Below are 18,644 nucleotides of genomic sequence, written 5' to 3' on the forward strand. Positions count from 1 at the left end.
TGCTGGGGTCCTTAACTCGTATTAGACAAACCATTTTGACACTACTACAAATAATGCTTTAAACTTCGTTTTTTTTGACACTTTTAACGTCGGTTTTAGAATAACTGACGTTATATGTTATTTCTGTAGTAGTGTGATCTGATAATATAATGTATGTCTGATGTGATTTTGTTAATTGGTAGAAGAGAAAGTATAAAGAGGAGTCAAAAAACTTGTCATGTTAGACATGGGATGTAAGCCAAACAGGCAAACAAGCTTTGTCTTCTCAAACTCAGAATATCAGATCAGCTCCAGCTAGCAATGTGCAGCAAAAAAATATTTTAGAAACAGAACCTCTCAGGCTAGATCCAACACTGAAAACTTAAATCTGCCCATGCCATGCACATTTGCTGCTACTCATCATATTAAAATGGAAAAATACACCAGAGTGAAACATGATTTTGATATCTCAAGGTCGCAAGTTCAATTCTTGTCAATACTCTTTCGATTAAACTTGTAGCACAAAATTTTGCTAATGTAATTTACTTATTTTGTGTGATTTACGAACTATTATATATTAATAATGCAGTCCACTAGCTCTCTCATAGTAGCTACGGATTTATATCCTGATCTCATCCAAAGATGAGGAAATAATCAAAATAATATTACTCAACACTACTCAAACACATGCCCAATATGTGCAAGTTGTTTTGTATATATTTGATCGAAAATGTAAGGGACTAATTTTGTCACTAGTAGTATATATACTCACAGATTTAAATAATTTGATTAAATTGATAGTTAATTATTAAATAAAAATCATAATAGTCCATAAAATAAAATAAAATAAAGAAATGGTATAACGGTCAAATAGGCTCATCTAATACTTACAAATTTACAAGTGCTTAATTAACTTTTGATCTAAAATAAGAGCTAATTTGATACATAAACCGCCTAAAATTTTGGCATTTACCATTTTTGTCAGGTTCCATCCGATTTTGATGACATGGCGTCAAATTAAGCTTAATTATGTGGCTGGCATTTTTCTTTTCACATGACGTCCAACAAAATAATATTTTGCTTCAATACACAGAATAGTGATTCTTCACTTTTTGGTGGCTCCAATTCCACCGGAAGGTGAAATTATAATATACTTCCACTTTTCGGTGAATATAATGCTATCTTCCGGTGGAATTGATTCAAACCACCGAAAAGTCGTAGATGAATTTGAGAAGACGAAGCTGAAAAAAGAAGTTAAAGATGAGTTTAAGAAGACAAAGCTAAAGAGAGAAGTCGAAGATGAAGAGCATACTAATATGGTTTTCTTTGTTTTAATTTATATTCTTAATAAATTTCATGTCAACAACACTTTTTTAATTAAATTTCAATGTGAACTTAATATGGATCGACAACATGATGGAACCTAGAAAAAATGGTAAATACAATAATTTTTAAAAAATTTGTGTATCAAATTAGTGATTATTTTAGATCAATAGATTAATTAAGCACATGTATTGTAAGTAATAGATGAACATATTTGATCATTCTGCCTAAATGATAATATAAATAAAACAATATAATTACAATCATTTAAATTGATTTAAAAAAAAAAAAAAAAAAAAAAAAAAAAAAAAAAAAAAAAAAGGAAATGTAAAGCCAAGCTTGACTAGACTGAGCCGATAGCCCAACACGGCAACGCAACTAAGCTCCGGTCCGGTCAGACTGTGAACTGAACTCTATTCGGAGTATTCGCTATGCAAACGCTACTTTTGCCGGCAGCTCGCTCCGGCGGCGCACTGCCACCTTTACCGATGGTCTCACCGGTGGCGTCGAAACCCTCGCCGCTCAATCTTCTCCAGCACCCCAAAAGTTCCCCATTTCGTCTCTCGTTAACACACACACCAACTGCCTTACAGAGTCAACATTTTCTCGCCCGGCCGCATCTAACTCTCAATTACAGAAGGTTTAGAGTCCTCGCCGCGACGAGCGCTTATCCGAGCGACGATTCCGAGAAAGCGAAGCTCGCTCAGGTCTCCCTCTTTCTACTGCAAAGCCTGATCCTTTCAGTATACCTTTTTTTTTTTTTTTTTTTTTGATTAAATGTACGTAAATGCAAAATTTGCTTGTGCATTTGGTGGTAAATGTTTTGCCACTTGAATTTATTGAGCCCTAACTATGAATGTTTTCAATAATTAATTTTGTACTTAGGGTTTGAACTTGCGAGAAGAAGCATTGATAATGTGTAGATGCGAAAGAACGCAATTTTTTTATTTATTTTTTATTAATTTCACTAGTTTATGAAAGATTAATCTTTTGCCTGATTGCAATGAATTGTGTTCTATTAGATTGATTATCTTGCAACTTTCAGAATTAAGATAGAAGCTGATTGGTTGAATTATCTATAGGTGGCTAAGAGATTGGAGAATACTGCAAGGTATTTCAAGAAATTGGGAGGTTTTGGGTTTTGGGGGCAGCTGGTTTGCACAGTTGTTGCGGCTGGGATCCTCTCTTTATCCGCTGGTATCACCGGGAAGATCACATCACCCTTTACATTTTACTCAACTGCTGCTGGAATTGTTGCGGCTTTTGTTTCTGTTTTCTGGTCTTTCGGTTATCTTCGTTTGTCTGAGAAGCTTAAGAGAACAGCTAATGATCCTTCAAAGGTAAATCTCCTTTTCGATGAACACAATTACACATTAATGAGGTGGCTTTTGAGCTGCAACTGCTTTTTGCCATTCTTTTACTCATTTGCGCAAGTGCAAAAGATAAAGCTTCTCATAGTAGTTATATCATGTTCATTATCTGGTCATTTCAACTTCAGAATAAACTCGGCCTTCTCTCATGAGTCATGCCCTTTTTTCTGTGGCAAGATTGATGTGCTGTCATTTTGGAAACCTATCAAGATGTATGTTTTTACATTTAATAGCATAAAACTAAAATCTTGGAGCTTTTGACTAAAAACCTGAATTTTGTATATCAAGAGATCTTTAACTCTGCACTTGAATAACCTAGGTAAACCTCCTGAATCCATGTCAGACATGGCTTCTTGTCTCTGTTGTTCAATAGGGAAAAAAAAAGGATGAGAACACATTGCATTCCAGCCTTTTAGAGTTGCCAAATTTTCACATTCCAGCAAATGGGCAAATGAACCTCTGTTATTGACACATCCGTATACCACAGATATAAATCTTTACAAAATAGTGTTTTCAACTTAAACACCTGTCAATTATGTGACAAGCAGGTGCGAGTCAGCGAGTCATTCTTTCATCTCTATAAATCAAATAAAGCATTCCTTAATTCCAATCCAGTTAAGAAGTTGGCTGTGGAATATCTTTCCTCATTATGTCTATTCCCTGTGTTTCTATCTATTTCTGATTTCTCATTGCTGTTAATGATGCTTTCATGTGACGCTTGCCAGCAATACAATCAAAGCTCAAAATTTTGATCTAACACAATTAGCTCTATGTTGCATTGTTTGCTTGTGTTTTTAGGCTCCTCCTCGTGCAGATGTGGTGAGAAGCTTGAGAAATGGGATCGGGTTGAACCTTTTTGGAATGGGTGCCACTGTAATTGGCATGCAAGCCACTGTAGGTTTGTTGGTAGCCAAGGCCATTACCACGTCGGCTAACCCATATTATCAGGGTGGCAGTGCCCCTTTGGTTGCACTCGACGTGTTTTTGGTACAGGTATTCTCCTCGTTATTGTTTTAACAACATTACTATTATTATATTACGATAAATTTGCTCAACACTTTCTCTAATTCTATTGTTCTCGTGTTGTATTTACAGGCATCGGCAAACACTATACTCTCACACTTTATTGGGTTATTATTCTCGTTGTTACTCTTACATTCAGTGACATTACCGCCAACAGAAGGCATCCCTGTTCCTAAGGTTGCATAAGTTCTGCTTAAGATTGTAATGTGGTGGTCGAGATTTGAAAATAACATTTTAGTTCCTTTAGCCATTTTGGTTGTATTTTCTTAGTAAGGTGTTGAGGTTCAGGTTTCTATCTTTTTTCCAGTTTATAATGGCCTGTTACAGGCAAAATTCTGCCCAAAATTTTACCATATTTTTGACTGAGTTTCCAACAAAAGCCTGCACTTGATATAGCAATTGATCTGAAAGCAAATAAAGCTGCAACTCTGCTTTGAACTATCCCATGATTCTCATAGTATTTTCTTGGAACTACATGGTTGGTTGGAAGCAGATAAAGCAAACCAACAAGAGTTACACAATATAAAAGATGACAAATAACTTCAATCATCTCTCAGCTTCTTCATCATTATCCGACTCTCCATCATCGGAGGATTCTACTCTTTGCTGTTCTTCTCCACCTGCAGTTGGTTGGCTTTTCTTTCCCTTCTTCCTCTGCTTTTTCTTCTGGCGTTTCAATCGTTTCTTGGCAGTGCGCTCCTCGGCAGCTTTCAATCTTTCTTCTCTTCTCATGTTGAATTCTGCCATTTCTTTTCTTTTTTGGTAATCCACATCCATCCTTGCAAGGCGATCTTGTTCTTTTCGCCTCATCTGCCGATACTGCAAAAAGGAAATGCCTATAGAAGTTAAAATACTGATACCTAAAATCAAGTCCCCTTAGTTTAATTATATAAATGTAAGACTTTTCATAAGAGATCTCGAGACTAACTCCCCTTATACGTAAACATACCAACTCCTCAAATCAAGTTCAATGGTTTGCGAGAGCAACCATATATGGATTAAAAGCTTCATCTCCTACAGCTTACTAATCAGAAACCAAATGGTTTTCATACTAGGATGTTCACACACACAAACACTCACTAAAGGTGCAACAAAATACAGAGTATATAATACTCTTCTATGTGGATATATGGTTCGTGAGAGCAACCATATTTGGATTAAAAGCTTCACGTCCTACTGCTTCTTACTAATCAGAAACCAAATGGTTTTCATACTAGGATGTTCACACACTCACTAAAGGTGCAACAAAATACGGAGTATATATATACACTCTTCTATGTGGATATATGGTTCGTGAAAGCAACCATATGTGGATTAAAAGCTTCATCTCCTACTGCTTCTTACTAATCAGAAACCAAATGGTTTTCATACTAGGATGTTCACACACACACACTAAAGGTGCTTCTTACTAATCAGAAACCAGAGTGTCTAATTCACAAAGGTAGGGCAGCTTTGCATGAAATGATAAAGATGGTATTCACGGGCAGGCTTAATGATCTTCTAACAAAGAACATATACAAGACAATAGGCATAACTTCACCTACTCCATTACAAGGATTAACTTTGTACAATAATTTAAGTTTCTTTGGTATAAACCAAAACAACTAAAATAAACATTTCCGCTTGTTCATGTGTCTCATCAACCTAACAATCTCGTTTCCTATCAAAATCCTTTGTTCTATCATCAAACCTTGAAGTTTCAACCCCTCACTAACAGTTTGCACCAGCATCCCCTAGCTACCATTCAACATTACTGACAACTTTCCATTAAACATCATGACAACAATAAGCTAGCTGCTAGATAAATGCTACAAATCAATCCTACCTAAGATTCCTGGACCCTAGATTTATCAACACTCAACACGAGCTTATGCAGTTCAGTAACAATCGATGAATGCAATACAAACAGCAAGCCACAATACTCATCCTCCAATTACATAACATAAAAAGGGGTGAAACTTTAGCTATTAATATAACTCTAAGGATATCAGGATACCTGATGAAAGTCACCGGAGCCAGAACCGGCGGAGCTACCAGAAGTATTGCTAACACGGACGGGGACACATTCAAGTATACGGCGGAGCTTTATTTCAAGGTCCTCCTCTTCAGGATTAGGTGCCGGCGGCGTGTATTCTACTAAAGCAGTGGAGGAAGACGTCGGGGGTCGCGGAGGAAGGCCTGCCACTGCCTTGTCCTCCATCGGAACCACCTGCAAGTCTCCGGCTGCTACAGCGGCCGATCTACCCGTCGATGACATCTCCGAAATCCTTCAACGAATTGAGCTCTCTGCAGAACTATTCGACCATAGAAGATGAACTGGAATTTAACCACCGCTGCTCTTTCTCCAAAATCTCTACACAATTTTGTTAGCGATGCCGGATTTCGACGCCGGATGACTAGGGTTTCGCCTGCAATCAATTTAAAAAATATAAATATATTTTACACCGTATCTCTCTCCGGGTTCTAATTGAACTAATTAAAGTGGTGCATTAGAATATGGTCGTGGGCAAATTATATCGTGCATCATTTTGCATATTAAGAACTATATGTATTATGTTAAGAGTTTATGTGTATATTATATTAAGGGGGCGTTTGGTTCACGGAATCTTGGATTACCTAGGTCATCTGAGTCTGGTAATGTTATATTACCTTGTTTGGTTCAAGTTATGAGATTACCAGGTAATATTATATTACCTGAAAGCTGATGTGGCGGTAATGTTTCAAGGTAATGTGATTACCCCCATTTTTTTAGGTAATCTTAGATTACCTTGAATTATTCCAACTTTACCCTTTTTACTAATCTTTATATAATAATAATAATAATAATAATAATAATAATAATAATAATAATGAAATTAATATATGTTTATATAATTAAATATACATATGTGTATATTTATATATTTAGTTTTTTTTTAATATTTAAGTTTTGATATAGATTCATAGATATAAATAAAAAACACACACACACACACACACACACACACACACACACACACACACACACACACACACACACACACACACACACACACACACACACACACATATATATATATATATATATATATATATATATATATATATATATATATATATTATTGAGGGCATTATTGTAAATTGACTCATATAACCTAAAATATAATCCTGAACCAAACAAAGTAATATTATATTACACCATCCAAACCAAACACACAAGGTAATCTTACATTCCCAAAATCTCACATTACCTTCCAGGAGGTAATCCTATTACCTGGGGTAATCCAAGATTCCGTGAACCAAACGCCCCCTAAGAGTTTATATGTATTATGTTATATGTGTATTATATATTATGTTAAATTATGTATATTATGTTAAGAGTTTATGCATATTCTATTATATAATTATGTATATACGAAATAGAGAATTTTAAAGCGTATGATGCATTGTGCGCTCTAGTTCACAACATAACAATTCGATTGTGCCCCCACTGAGCCACGTGTTGTGGTGCGGCAAAGTGGCCTGGTTGCGGCAAATTATATCGTGCACCGCGGTGCATAATCGATTATGCACCACGCATCAAAACGACGTCGTTTTATTTAATGAAAAGAAATTGAATCCGTCTCGCGCCGTTCCGTAAAAAATAACTATGTTCTTCAGTTTCATTTTGTATACATTGCAGTTTTAGTTCAACACAACCTACAGTTTCATTCAATATTTATATACTCAAATATGTGAAAATTTTATTTAATTTTATTTTATATACACTATAGTTTTATTAAAACACAATTACATGATCATTTCGAGTTTTTTGCACTTTTGGTCCCACGACTATAGTGGCACTATCAGAATTGATCCATGACTTTCAGACCTTGCAATTTTAGTCCACGACTATTGTTTTTTTGGCAAAAATGGTCCTTCTGGCCATTTTTCTGTCAAAATTCCACCGGAGTAAAATTTCTTCATTTTTAAGAGGGCTAAATTTGGCATTTCCCTTAACAATTCTTCCTAGATAAAAAACAATTCTTTATTGCAAAATATGGCAGTCAACAATCAGTAATACAAGCCTCTTAAACATGTCAACTTTAGCCTTCTTAGAAATAAAGAAATTTTACTCCGGTGAAATTTTGACGGAAAAGTGGTCGGAAGGACCATTTTTGCCAAAAAAACAATAGTCGTGGACTAAAATTGCAAGGTCTGAAAGTTGTGGATCAATTCTAATAGTGCCACTATAGTCGTGGGACCAAAAGTGCAAAAAACTAATTACAGCTTCATTGTACAATATACATTCAAATATGTGAAATATTATTCAGTTTCATTTTATATATACTGTAGTTTCATTCACCACAACTACAGGATCATTTTGATATAACTGCAGTTTTATTTGATAATATAAAAATAATACGTGAGGCAGTGTCAGTTTAGATACAGTGTAGTGTCACTTAGTATACACTAACAGCATGTTGTTTCTTTATTTAAAAAAACGACATCATTCTGTTACGCGATTCATAATCGATTATGCACTACGGTCCACGATATATCGAGTTCCTGGCTGCACGTCCCTTGCAAGACTTTCCTTGTTTCCTTATCGAGAGTGAGTTTCATCCATTGAGTTAGGCTAAAATCTCTTCTTGGACGAGTGGACTCTTAAAGTGTGGGCCATTACACATGACCCGAATAATACTTGGATCTGCGATACCTTGTGAATTTTGAAGTATAAATTTGGGCCTACTAGGTCTGTCATATGAGCTTGAATAGCTGTTCATGGACTTTTATATGATCAAATACAACCCTTTACAAAATTGTGATTGAGTGAAAGGGAGTTATCCATTCTTAACCAAAGGTCAAAGGTTTGATCCCATTTCTATTGAGAAATTAAACTTGATGGATCCATGGAGGGCCCGAAATTCTTACAAAGAGATCCCTCCAATATGATAGAGGTTTTTGCATGTCTGCATTTCTGACGACAATGGGTTGGTCTTGTCCTAAAGAGACACTTTTGTTGAATTACTATTGAGGGTCAAAACTTAAAAGAAACAAAAAAATTTACCAAAAATATATACACACATAAAAAATAAAAAAAAATTCATCTAACTGACAAATTTCCAGCAAAAATGTTCATGAATTTCATGCAATTAAGCAGCTGCAATACATGGCATGCACGTGCATCTTCCTTAACCAGAAAGGTTGATAAATAAATATAATCCCCGCGTGTAACAGTCTTATAGTATACAAATACAAATATAAATGATATTTCTTGCACGATACATGAAATTTGGCTCCCAACTTCCTATAGATTACTCCGCCAACGTGTCCACCGCTATATATAAAACTGCATCGTTTCAGCTATCACGGTCCACTACCACCCCTCAAGAGCTCCGTCCGTCGCCATAAGCCGCCGCATTCCCCGTCGTCGACGAAAATGGGCTCTAAAGAAATCGCCGGACCGTCTCTCCCTCACGCCTTACTCATCTCGTTTCCCGGGCAGGGCCACGTGAACCCGCTGCTCAGGCTGGGAAAGCGGCTGGCCAGCAAGGGCCTCCTCGTCACCTTCTCGGCGCCGGAAACGGTGGGGAGAGACATGAGAAAAGCCAACAGCAACATCTCCGGCGAACCCACGCCGTACGGCGACGGCATGATAAGGTTCGAGTTCTTCGACGACGAGTTCCCGCACTCCGAGAACGGCGACGACGTCGACTTTTACATCGATCATCTCCAGCTGGTTGGCTCCCGGAAAGTGGCGGAGATGGTGAAGGAATATGAAAAGCAAGGCCGGCCGGTTTGCTGTTTGATCCATAATCCGTTCATTCCTTGGGTTTCCGACGTGGCGGAGAGCCTGGGGATTCCAAACGCCGTGCTTTGGGTTCAATCTTGCGCTTCCTTTTCTTGCTATTACCATTACTATAATAAATCAGTTCCGTTCCCGTCGGAATCGGAGCCGGAAAGTGATGTTCAGTTGCCGTGCATGCCATTGTTGAAGTACGATGAAATCCCGAGTTTCTTGCACCCTTCCAGTCCCTTTCCATTTCTGGCAAGAGCCGTTTTAGGGCAATTCAAGAACTTATCCAAACCCTTCTGTATACTAATGGACACTTTCCAGGAGCTCGAAGGAGAGGTTCTTGAATGCATGTCTAAATCGTGTCCCATCATGACGGTGGGCCCACTTTTCAAGGACCCCGAAAAACTCGCAGGATTGTCGGAAGTTCGCGGCGACTTCGTGAAAGTCGACGACTGCATCGAGTGGCTGGACTCCAAGCCGCCGGCTTCCGTCGTGTACATATCCTTCGGGAGCATCGCCGTCTTGAAACAGGAACAAGTGGACGAGATAGCGGAGGGGCTGTTGAGCTCCGGCCTGAATTTCCTGTGGTCCATGAAGCCGCCGAGCAACTGGGCGGCGTTCAAGCCGGCGGTGCTGCCGGAAGGGTTCCTGGAGAGAGCGGGGGAGAAAGGGAGAGTGGTGCAATGGTGCCCGCAAGAGCGCGTGTTGGCCCACCCTTCCGTCGCCTGTTTCGTGACCCATTGCGGGTGGAATTCCTCCATGGAAGCCCTCACCATCGGGACGCCCACCATAGCTTTCCCGCAATGGGGCGATCAAGTCACCAACGCAAAATACTCCGTCGATGTTTTCAAGACCGGACTGAGATTGTGCAGAGGTGAGGCCGAAGATAGGCTAATCCCGCGGGAAGAGATAGAGAAGTGCTTGCTGGAAGCGACGAGCGGCCCAACGGCGGCGAAGATTAGAGAGAATGCAGCCAAGTGGAAGAAGAAAGCGGAGGAAGCGGTGGAAGACGGCGGCTCATCCGACCGCAACATGCAACGGTTTGTAAACGAAATTCTTCACCGTTCGAGCAACGGTAAAGTTGAAAAGCATCTTCCCAACGGCAAAGTAATTTAAGTTGCATTGTAGGATCGTCGGCAGATTAATATATTATTTACAAAAATTATTTTGGTGAAAGTTCAAGTATTAATCCTTAAAATTAAATAAAATTCGCTACTTTTTTATACTTCTAAACTTGGAATAATCATGTAACTATTTTTTCTTATTGTTATTATTATTATTTTTTCTATCAATAAAATCATGACATGTGAACAAGATTTATTTTCCGAGAATTTATGTATTATTTTCATTTTCTTTTAAATAACATGGTACATCGCACACCCTAATCATCTTCTCATGCATTTAAAAGGTTGAATATTAAACCTATGACATTATAATCTAAAGTCACAAAAATAGTACCATTCAACTACCAAATCTTAATTAGACCGCCATTTGAGTGTATGCATGCCATGTAGTGTTGGGAGCGAAATTGTTCAAGATTCGAGTTTGTTAAGAGACATTAAACTTCTCTCCGATCCATGCAGCATCTAGTGTCAAGTTCCGCAACATTATATTGTTGCATTAAATTTCTATACTTTTTAGTACAAAGAGATCAGAACAATTCAACTTGAATGTACACTAGTGCCGCAATAATAAAGTCGTAAAGCTACCAAATGTCAAAGCTAAGGTAACAATATATTTTTCGTAATGAAAAGGATATATATAAGCAATTCAAATCTCATAGTACACATGTACTATATATATATATATATATATATATATATATATATATATATATATATATATATATATATATTGAATGCTACTGACTCTATTACATTGTAGTATCTGTTCAAACATACTTTCTCAACTTAATGAAACACACAGTGTCAACAGCGCCTGATGCTCGATCTCATGACCTCTCACATCAAAGAAGTCACTACATGCCACATCTGAGCACAATGTGCTCGATATATATATATATATATATATATATATATATATATATATATATATATATGGTTCATGTGACAACCGGTCTTCCCGTGCGGTCAGTGCGACATACACCATTAGGTATGCATAAATGCACCATACAGTGTTCGAGAATACACCAGAATGAAATGTCAAAAAATGCACCACACATAATGGTGTATTTTCAAACACTGTGTGGTGCATTTATGTATATCTAATGGTGTATGTCGCACTGACCGTACGGGAAGACCTGTTCTCATAGGAACCCGACTATATATATATATATATATATATATATATATATATATGACTGCTTCCTATAGATTATTAGTTTATTACTCCACTTGCACCCACCACAATTATTAAAAAAAAATCAGCTATCAACAACTTCAGCGGTATGCATGATCCATGAAGCGTACGTATATAAAATATAAATACATATTGCAATTATTAATTTAAAATTTTAATTAAAAACACAATATTTAATTTGATTTCAGAATATTACACGAAAAAAACCATGAATGTTGTAAATTGAACTATATCTTAAGTGGGGCAGTGAGAACATATTAAACATATATAATATACACACAATATAACATTTTATATGAGATCGTAGCATACATGTTACTTTTTAATCAAAATTATTTTTAAATATTTATTAAAAAGTATATTTTTATTGAAAAAGTATTTAGTGTCGTAACCGTGCACAATATTTTGTGTTGTCCATGGAACAAAACCAAACGTATATATTAGGTAGTGGGGACTAACTGCAAGCATACGATTTAGTACTTTTATAAGTTTAACGTGATTTGCATGTCCCTAATTAAGGTACAACTTACAATGGATTATTAATTAATTAGAGTTACACATGATATACTCCATAGTATTCATAATAGTCAACACCATTTCCCACAACATTTTTGGTGCAAAACGTTATTTGCATCAAGTTGCACTTTCTATTCTCTTCTTTTCTTTTTTAAAGAATGGCGAATAAACTACTTTGTAAATTTACCATAGAATTATATATAAATATGACACTTGTACTCTTAAATGTATTATTTTATATGAGGATTCATATCAATGGATTTTTATTGGTTTTTTGTGGGGTCCATTGTTATGTGAAGGTAAGAGAAGAAGGAAAGAGAATCAATCTTGATCTCCTGCAAGAGAAGAAGGGGAGGATTGTTCGCAATCTTGGGCACAAAGACGCTGGGCGCGTTAGATGGTTTTTTTTTTTTTTCTTTTCCCTGTTTTCGTGTTAGGAGGCTTTTTTACTTGTTACTTTTTTTTTTTTTTTTTTTTTTTTTCTTTCTTCTGTTCTTCTCTTTTCTCTCTCTCCTAATTGGATCATTAAAAACCGTGAAAAACTAAACTATTATGGATGCTCTCACAAGTAATAAAGAATTATTTCGCTTCCGTAGATGTATGCATACTGCCGAATAATGACAAAAACTTGTGTGAGACCGTTTCATGGATCCTAGTTCGTGAGAGAGGTTGGGTTAAGATCAAATGTAATACTTATACTAGAAAATATTATACTAATAAGGAATAAAATATTTATATATATTACTCATATGAGAAAATGTAATACTTTTGATGAAAAATGTAGTACTTTTAAATTTTTTATTTAAAATTATTACATTTTTTCTCAAAAGTATTACATTTTCTTGTATAAGTAATAAACACTTGTCAACATTACTTATAAAGAAAAATGTAACATCAAAATGTAAAAGTATTACATTTGTCCTAAAAAATATTACACTTTCCTTTATAAGTGACAAACATTTTATTCCTAATTAGTATATTAAAAATGTACATTTATTCATGGTCTACGTTGCGTCAACATTACAACGTGGAACAATATAATTTGCCAGTAAATACTGGGCTTAGAAGTTGGCCCATTACAAAACATAGTTGGCCCCAGACAAATAATTGGGCTCTGTCGCTCTGTCCAAACGAAATTGTTATCTGGCAATCATTATGCTGTGCATCCGTATGCACCATGGTGCATACGGATGCCAAAACGATGTCGTTTTATTAAAAAATGCGCGTCTCTCCTTTAAAAAAAATTCAGGTTCGATTCCCAGCAACAACATTATATTGTTCATTCATTCTGGAATTTTAGTTCATAGATTATGGAATTATAGTTCATCGATTATGGAATTGTAGTTCATCGATTCTGAAATTTTAGTTTATAGATTATGAAATTTTAGTTCATTCATTCTGGAATTTTTAGTTCATAGATTAGATTATGAAATTTTAGTTCATATGTTGTTGCTGAGAATCGAACCTAATTTTTTTTTTTAAAGGGGAGACGCGTGTTTTATTAAAACGACGTCGTTTTTGCATCCGTATGCACCATGCATGGTGCATACGAATGCACAGCATAATTTGCCGTTATCTGGCTACAATTGTCGACCTTTTGATATCCGGTTTCTATGATATGATGTGTTATATGTTTATACTTTGTAAAACAAAATAAATAAATAAATAAATAAAGACACTTTTGGTCCTTTAATTGTTGTTGATTATATAATTTAATTCCTTATTTTTTTAAAAAAATATATAAATTTAATCATTTTACTAACGAAAGTCGCACAAAATGTTTGGAATGAGACTTTTTAAAGGATTGTTTTTCCTATCAAAAAAAAATAAAAAAAAGGATGGTTTTAAAATGTTTCAGTTATAACATCTAAAATCCACAAATTTTCATCAACTTATTCACCTCTAAAACCCTAACATAATATTCTAAAAACTCTAGTTCCAATTTTCCAAAAAAAAAAAAAAAAAAAAAAAAAAAACTCTAGTTCCAAATGTTTTTGGTGACTTTTGCAAGCCAACCAAAAATTCAAACAATTAAAGAATTAAATTTTTAAAATTTTTTAACAACGAACTAAATTAATTACATCAGCAGTAACAATTGAAAGTTAACAATATAATGTAATTTTTCATTAAAATGAGTAATTTACTATAAAAGTCTTGTGATTAATGATATATTTGTAAAAATTTTTATAAAAATTTCGAGATTTGAAAAAGAAAATGTTTCTCACCTTTACAATTATCACTCTAATTAAGATTTTTTAAAATATTTATTATAAATAATGGTGAATTGGCTAACTATACTCGGAGTTAATAAGACCACATCCGAAGTTAATAGTACTGTTCCAGAAATCTGGTGATTTTTTCGGATTGCCAGTTAGTGTGTCGTCTTTGATGCCTTCTGCTCCAGATAATTCCTATGCAGGTTGTTTCCTCAAGGAATGTTGCAACCTTAAACGATAGCTTGATAATGTGTCGTTTCGTTTTATTCATAGATCAACGAATAAGCTTGCTCATGTGCTGACAAAAAAAGTTTTTTCACAGTCTGATCCTCGTATTTGGTTTTCAATCTATCATTCAAGTATTCAACAATTAGCTTTTGATAATTAATATATTTACATATTTTCCTTTCAAAAAATGGCACGTTAAAAGAGTAATTACTAGAGTTGGTAATTGCAGAGGTGTGTAGCATAATTGATTAATAAGAAAATAGTATTGAATGTAAAAAAGGTAAAAGAGTTGGTAATGGTAGAGGTGTGTAGCATAATTGATTAATAAGAAAATAGTATTGAATGTAAAAAAAGGTAAAAGGGATAGATAGATAGTAATAAATACAAAGTAATAAATGGTGATCATTTATTCTTCTTCTTTCAATAGGTTGAATTCTCAATCTTAAGAGTTCCACATTTCGATCGATCCTACAAAAAATCTGCGAGGGTGTAAATCAGTCAAATGTCGGTGGGCACAATGGATTTACACACCCTGACCCGACAAATATTTGATAGGGTGTAAATCAGTGTGCATAAGAGATATGTCTATTTTAAACATAATTCTTATGCTGACAAAGTTTGAACATTATTTTCTTTTTTCAAATAGTGACCTACTGAACAATTGAACGATCATTTACTCTTCGGATGGGTGAATGTTAGGCGGGAATGTGACTATGTGAGTTTTTAATGAGGAGAGTACAAACACAAACAGCAGAAACAAATTAAGAAGGCCAAGTGGAAGACATGCCAAAGCCTCATGTCTGTCACTTTTAACTTCCAAGGAAAAAAAAAATCATTAAAAACAGCATCATCATCATCCCCAGACTCCATGACAAGAAAGCTTGCGTTTTCCATTGCATCTTCCCAAAACGATTACATTTCCCAATCAACTTTCAATTTACACACCCCCCCCTCCAAACTACCATGTATCCACTGCCTATTCTAGATCTGTCATCATCATATCATATCGCTACTGATCTGACACTAATTACTACTGAACCTAGCTGCCGCAGTCGTACGTTTATCACAGACTGCGCTGCTTCAAAAACGAAAGAAATGGCAGATTTAGTTGAGAGTTGAGTGCGGTGGCGGGTTGGGTTCGGAGACCGAGATGGCCGCCGCCGCCGGTGACCAGAAATCTGCGCCGTTGGAATGAGCCACATGCAAGGTAAGGTCTACTGGGACAAGACACAGCCCCCTGCTCCTCATGTTCGGCGGGTTCCCGCCGCCGGATCCCATGGCTTCTCCGCCGCCCTGACGGTGGCGTTGGGAGGAGGAAGGATGCGGGTTCAGATACGGAGAGCATAGCACGTGAACTTGTTCCTGCAGAAACCTTATATATCCCATGGCTTCATGCAACACAGACGCCGTATCTCCCTGCAATCAATTCATTCATTGTTTTTAATACCCAGAAAAATCAAATAAATCTCACATTATGACTCTAGATAAATCATTAATAACGTCCTGATTAGCTCAAACTGATAAAATAATCATAGCTGATCAGCTCAAACTAAAAAAGATTCATACTAGAGAGTCCTTGTATGACCAACCAACTTAACTGGTTGGTCCACATTTTTACTTCTTTTTCTTTAAAACTTAATTGATCACTGTAAGAAAAGAAAAGTGAAATTAAAAGAATGTACAGAAATTAATTAACCTTTCCAAAGGGAGAAACGAGCTGCTGCAGGGCTGCAATTCTGTCGCCGAGCTTCTCTCTCTTGCCCTGCAAAAATTCATCATTAATTTTCGTCAAAATTTACATTAATCCCATCTAATTATATATGTATGTATTATGTAAGCATGCAGAGAACCTCTGACCTTTGCATGGGTTGTCCCTTTCGGATTTTCTGGCTTGTTCTTCTTACCGTTTCCCTGATTTGCGGCTTTTCCCCTTTCTTGATCTGAATCCTTATTTTCCGCCGCCCCATTATTTCGCTTTCTCTTCGATCACAGAAACGAAACCCCCCAAAAAACAGACATGATTATATTAATTAAAACCCAGATTTTGAAAACAAACTAGAATTATATATATTCTCATCACAGAAGAAATGGAAACGTACATTAACGTTGGCCTTGTGGTTTCTAGTGGTGGTTACTGAGGATGCCGACGAAGAATCTTCGCTGCATGTCACCTTTCCGGGACGCAAGTCACGGCATTCTTTGGTACCAAAACACAGCATTTTGGGGGAGTTGCCGCCGCCGGAGGACATAAACGACGACGAACTGAAATTCAAGCACCCATCGGAGTCTGTTCCCAGACTGACAACATCGTCGTCTCCGAACAGTAGCTGCGAGTAGGACCCAGCTCCTCCCAGAGGGTCATCGTCCGCCATGGATGCTTTTCTTCTTCTTCTTTTTTTAAAGAGGGTGGGTGGGGGGTGTTTATGGGAGAAAACGACGGAAGCTTCTTCGTTTTGAAGTTTTAAGGTAGAAACCAAAGCTATATATGTAAGCGATTTGCTAATGTTTTCTTTGCATTCTGTATTTTCACTCTTCTCTCTCTATATATATTTGTGTATCTCTCTTTCTGTGTGCATTTATAGAAGTACAAGTGCATAGAAAAGAACAAAGAATTGTGTGTGTAAAACTGTGAGAGACTAGAGAGGCGTTACAGCCGTTGCATTTCTATGAACTTTGATTTTATCGTCTGGTCTGCTCAGTCAAACTCGACTTTGCCCAAGAAAACCGTGCCCCCGCCCATACCCTTATTAGGGCATCTATCTATAAAACTATAATGTCCAAAAATAACCCCATGGGCAGCTCAATTAGTTATAGAGGTGAAAAGTTAAAAAATAATTAGGAATCGAGTCTCACCAGCGGTAGTGTGACATATAATCTAAAAAATTATAATGTCCAGAAATAACCCCCATGGGCAGCTCAATTTCTCATAGGGGTGAAAAGTTAAAAAATAACTAGGAATCGAGTCTCACCAGCAGTAGTGTGGCATTTATATGTTTATATATTAAACATAAGAAAAAAAATGATAGATAATTGTGATTTACTTTTCATGAGAAATCTTACCCTATTCAGATATTATTCCCAGACAAATTTTAAAAATCGTAAAAAAGTATTTGGAAATTGATTGCTACATTAATTAATTTGAAATTGACAACGAGATTAAAGTAGAAAACGCTAAAATAATTCGTAATATTATGTTTTTCATATTTGACTGTGCCAGCTGGATGCATGCATGCAGCAAACGCTGCGCTCTTATTTCTACACCCCTACCATGGCTATCTCCATCGAAAATTTTGTAACGGACAAAGTATTCTATATCGGATTGTTATATTAATTATTAATTGGGTGTTTGACAACGATATTAGAGCGATAAATGTTAAGATGGTTCATAATTTCTTTTCAGATTCGATTGAGTCAGCTGGATGCATACATTAAGCGAACGTTTTGACTTCAAGAGTCCTGCCTTATTCCATTTCAACTTTTTGTAATGAAAAAAATACTCTCGTAATTAGTTTCTACATTAATTAATTTAATGTTTGACTGTAATATTACAACCATAAAAAGTTGAAATGGTACATAATTTCTTTCATATTCGGTCATAGTAATTTCTTTTCAGATTCGATTGAGCCAGTTGGATGTATGCATTAAGCGAACGCTTTGATTTCAACAATCCTACCTTATTCCATTTCAACTTTTTGTAATGAAAAAAAACTCTCAAAATTATTTTCTACATTAATTAATTTGATGTTTGACAGTAAAATTACAGCGATAAATATTAAAATGGTACATAATTTCATTCATATTCGATCGTGCCAACTGGATGCATGAGTACCCCTTCCATATTTTTGTATTTTTTTTTTAAAGTCTCCCAAAATTAATTGCAACCTTATTTAATTTGAATATTGACCATGAGAT

At 35.9% G+C, this 18,644-nt stretch overlaps 4 protein-coding genes across 4 annotated transcripts; 2 read left to right on the forward strand and 2 right to left on the reverse strand.

Annotated features, from left to right (window-relative positions):
* The first annotated feature begins 1,618 nt into the window (after positions 1 to 1,618).
* LOC109161402 (protein TIC 21, chloroplastic-like) lies at positions 1,619 to 4,074 on the forward strand. The gene is made up of 4 exons (XM_019309777.1): positions 1,619 to 2,009; positions 2,385 to 2,642; positions 3,471 to 3,665; positions 3,768 to 4,074. The coding sequence occupies exons 1-4, from the start codon at positions 1,734 to 1,736 to the stop codon at positions 3,879 to 3,881; spliced, it is 843 nt and encodes a 280-aa protein (XP_019165322.1). The 5' UTR covers positions 1,619 to 1,733; the 3' UTR covers positions 3,882 to 4,074.
* Positions 4,075 to 4,100: 26 nt separating this feature from the next.
* On the reverse strand, positions 4,101 to 6,178 carry LOC109161404 (PRKR-interacting protein 1). The gene is made up of 2 exons (XM_019309778.1): positions 5,692 to 6,178; positions 4,101 to 4,514 (listed from the first exon to the last, which is right to left on the reverse strand). Exons 1-2 carry the CDS (start codon positions 5,950 to 5,952, stop codon positions 4,242 to 4,244), a joined length of 534 nt encoding a protein of 177 aa, XP_019165323.1. The 5' UTR covers positions 5,953 to 6,178; the 3' UTR covers positions 4,101 to 4,241.
* Positions 6,179 to 9,014: 2,836 nt separating this feature from the next.
* Positions 9,015 to 10,629, forward strand: LOC109161249 (limonoid UDP-glucosyltransferase-like). The gene has a single exon (XM_019309571.1). It carries the CDS (start codon positions 9,097 to 9,099, stop codon positions 10,567 to 10,569), a length of 1,473 nt encoding a protein of 490 aa, XP_019165116.1. The 5' UTR covers positions 9,015 to 9,096; the 3' UTR covers positions 10,570 to 10,629.
* A 5,206-nt stretch (positions 10,630 to 15,835) lies between these two features.
* Positions 15,836 to 17,129, reverse strand: LOC109161303 (transcription factor bHLH113-like). Its single transcript, XM_019309636.1, has 4 exons — positions 16,832 to 17,129; positions 16,590 to 16,712; positions 16,429 to 16,494; positions 15,836 to 16,148 (listed from the first exon to the last, which is right to left on the reverse strand). The coding sequence occupies exons 1-4, from the start codon at positions 17,102 to 17,104 to the stop codon at positions 15,837 to 15,839; spliced, it is 774 nt and encodes a 257-aa protein (XP_019165181.1). The 5' UTR covers positions 17,105 to 17,129; the 3' UTR covers position 15,836.
* Positions 17,130 to 18,644: the final 1,515 nt, after the last annotated feature.

The sequence above is a fragment of the Ipomoea nil genome, unplaced genomic scaffold (genome assembly GCF_001879475.1).
Source record: "Ipomoea nil cultivar Tokyo-kokei standard unplaced genomic scaffold, Asagao_1.1 scaffold2922, whole genome shotgun sequence".
Taxonomy (NCBI): domain Eukaryota; kingdom Viridiplantae; phylum Streptophyta; class Magnoliopsida; order Solanales; family Convolvulaceae; genus Ipomoea; species Ipomoea nil.

What these genes read in the sequence shown, in the direction of transcription:
- LOC109161249 (XM_019309571.1), top strand. Translation starts at nt 9,097, where the DNA reads ATGGGCTCTAAAGAAATCGCCGGACCGTCTCTCCCTCACGCCTTACTC.
- LOC109161402 (XM_019309777.1), top strand. Translation starts at nt 1,734, where the DNA reads ATGCAAACGCTACTTTTGCCGGCAGCTCGCTCCGGCGGCGCACTGCCA. An exon ending in AGAAAGCGAAGCTCGCTCAG is followed by an intron (nt 2,010 to 2,384) that starts GTCTCCCTCTTT and finishes AATTATCTATAG; the next exon opens with GTGGCTAAGAGATTGGAGAA. An exon ending in TCGACGTGTTTTTGGTACAG is followed by an intron (nt 3,666 to 3,767) that starts GTATTCTCCTCG and finishes TTGTATTTACAG; the next exon opens with GCATCGGCAAACACTATACT.
- LOC109161303 (XM_019309636.1), bottom strand. Translation starts at nt 17,104, where the DNA reads ATGGCGGACGATGACCCTCTGGGAGGAGCTGGGTCCTACTCGCAGCTA. An exon ending in ACCACAAGGCCAACGTTAAT is followed by an intron (nt 16,713 to 16,831) that starts GTACGTTTCCAT and finishes CTGTGATCGAAG; the next exon opens with AGAAAGCGAAATAATGGGGC. An exon ending in AAGGGACAACCCATGCAAAG is followed by an intron (nt 16,495 to 16,589) that starts GTCAGAGGTTCT and finishes GAATTTTTGCAG; the next exon opens with GGCAAGAGAGAGAAGCTCGG.
- LOC109161404 (XM_019309778.1), bottom strand. Translation starts at nt 5,952, where the DNA reads ATGTCATCGACGGGTAGATCGGCCGCTGTAGCAGCCGGAGACTTGCAG. An exon ending in GCTCCGGTGACTTTCATCAG is followed by an intron (nt 4,515 to 5,691) that starts GTATCCTGATAT and finishes TCCTTTTTGCAG; the next exon opens with TATCGGCAGATGAGGCGAAA.